The following is a 2,191-nucleotide window of genomic DNA, read 5'->3' on the forward strand; positions in this document are numbered from 1 at the left end:
GGCCTCAAATTCTATAAAACAACCCTTTTATAACATGCATGTGTGTTAATTCTTAGCTGGCATGCATCTATATTAGAAAAGATAACCTAGGCTTTTGTCTTCTTGCCTAAGTATATATAGATCTAACAGGACTATATTAATTAACCTACAGCCCAACCAGATCACTGTTTATAGGCTCGTGAGTTTTCCACTTCCCAAATACTGTCTTTCGTTAGAAACTTTTCCCTTTTTGTTACGTTCTCTTTCATATTGTCCGCTATAATAGCAGTCAGCTGGAAAGGATCGACATCACATTGTCTGCTAATAACAATATAAAATTCATCCCTAAATATATATATATATATATGATAGTGCAACTGTATAGATTTAAAATGAGCCCCTAGATGAATTGCTCGTTAGATAAATGGAAGAGATCTCCCCTCATCATCATGCACAGTGTCATCATATTTCCCTTCAACAACTGGATTTCCCTTCCACTAAAAATCACACGGTGTCTTTAAGAACATATTTACATAAATCCGCTATATATTAGAACAATTGTCCAAGCATAAACATCGCTTCTCCCACTAATTCATTACTCAGTACTTATACTTCCACTCTCTTAGAGCGATTTCAAGAGTAAATCCATGAGTCCGGAAATATGTTGAGAAAATCACCTCCAACTTGCAAGAAATCCACCACAAACAAAAGAAACAACCATCTCCTTTAATATTTTAAAAAAGGAAAAAATAGGAGAGATATACCCATTTGGCTGATCTTTGGGTTGATTTCTCCACTAGTTTGCGTTCGCAGGAGGAATCAACTTTGGCTTGGGCCTTTTTCGCTTCTTGTCATAGCTGACCCCTCTCGATTTGGACTGAAAATCACGAACTTCACGCAAATACAGCCTCACAGCTCTAGCACCAAAGGGGTTTGCTTCAGGCGTTCCACCGTGCTCTTCAAAAGCGGCTCGGAGGCGGCCGATGAGTGCGTCGAGGCTGCCCCAGGCTTGGCGAAGAGGGCAAGGACACGGAGCAGGAGGATTTGGGAGGCCAAAGAAGGGGCAAGTCTGGTTGTGGACCTTGGTCTTCCCAAATTGGTCGAGGTAGTGGAGGAACTCAAGAACATGTGCACCACTGCACATGGGGAGTGACAGTGGAGGCTTGTGGTTTCTTAGGTATTGGCAAAAGGTGTTCCAGTCTCGCCTCTTCTGGTTCTCATAGCGGCTCGGGGTAGTAGTAGAAGAAGATGGTGAGGATGTGGTTGCGGATGGAGTGGTGGGAACGATGGCGGTGGTGTTCACAATGGGTATGTCATAGATGGGTTTATTTGGGTATGAAACTAAATCCATAGCAAAGAAAGGGTTTTTGGCATGGGTGTGTCCTGGATCTAGGAGGGTGAGACTTGAGACCCTGCAGTTGTTATTTGGGATTAGTCTTCCTGATGCTTTTCTTCAACTACTTTTAGGGTTTTCATTTCTAACTTCGGAAAAGTAACAGAAGAAGAGAGAGAGAGAGAGTATGCTCTCTTCACAGCTGAGATTGACTCTCTTCTGTTTAAAGGTTGGGAAACAGCAGATTACGATCCAAAACAAGTAAATGCCAACAGATTTTGCATGGCTCAGTTAGTAGGCAAAAAAGATAGTGGGGTTGGGGCGACGGCTTTTTGCTGCGGAAGATAATGGTGAAATGGAAGAGAGAGAGAGAGAGAATCTCTTGATCCGCTCTTTCCTGTGGTGCTCTTATGTTTAAGCAAGAGTCCGCACAAAATCTCGGAGGATTGCAGACGCAGTTATTGGGTGGGCATGACATCTAAGAAAAGTGTTCATAAATGGGAGCAAATCATCTGATTTTCTTTCCAGGAAAAGGGAAAGCAACAGTGAGTTCGATACTGCCACTGATAGAGAGAGAGAGAGAGAGAGAGAGTCTAGAGGCTACAGTATCTGAAAAAGCTAGGTGTTGAAATAAGCAGTGTAGCTAGCATAACAGTGTTTGCTATAATAGGACAGGTTCGGCAGTGAATAGAAAGATGATGGTGACCAAAGGTATACAGAAATACTGTAGTAATCACTCCTTTTTATAGCGCGTGCAAAAACATTATCTATCACTGTTCATCTGTTTTTTGGAGCTCAATTTTCTGTGATAAACTGTGGTGGGAATTACTCAATTTAGGAGAAGGTGGGCAAATGATTTTTCGATGGAAACATCGGAAG

General features: G+C 42.0%; 1 protein-coding gene across 1 annotated transcript; it reads right to left on the minus strand.

Annotated features, from left to right (window-relative positions):
- Positions 1-363: 363 nt before the first annotated feature.
- Positions 364-1,927, minus strand: LOC122315009 (protein LIGHT-DEPENDENT SHORT HYPOCOTYLS 1-like). The gene has a single exon (XM_043130684.1). It carries the CDS (start codon positions 1,328-1,330, stop codon positions 776-778), a length of 555 nt encoding a protein of 184 aa, XP_042986618.1. The 5' UTR covers positions 1,331-1,927; the 3' UTR covers positions 364-775.
- Between the last annotated feature and the right edge of the window lie 264 nt (positions 1,928-2,191).

The sequence above is a fragment of the Carya illinoinensis genome, chromosome 7 (genome assembly GCF_018687715.1).
Source record: "Carya illinoinensis cultivar Pawnee chromosome 7, C.illinoinensisPawnee_v1, whole genome shotgun sequence".
NCBI classification, from domain to species: Eukaryota; Viridiplantae; Streptophyta; class Magnoliopsida; order Fagales; family Juglandaceae; genus Carya; species Carya illinoinensis.

Bases quoted from the DNA above. Each gene is read 5' to 3' on its own strand.
- LOC122315009 (XM_043130684.1), bottom strand. From the start codon at position 1,330: ATGGATTTAGTTTCATACCCAAATAAACCCATCTATGACATACCCATT.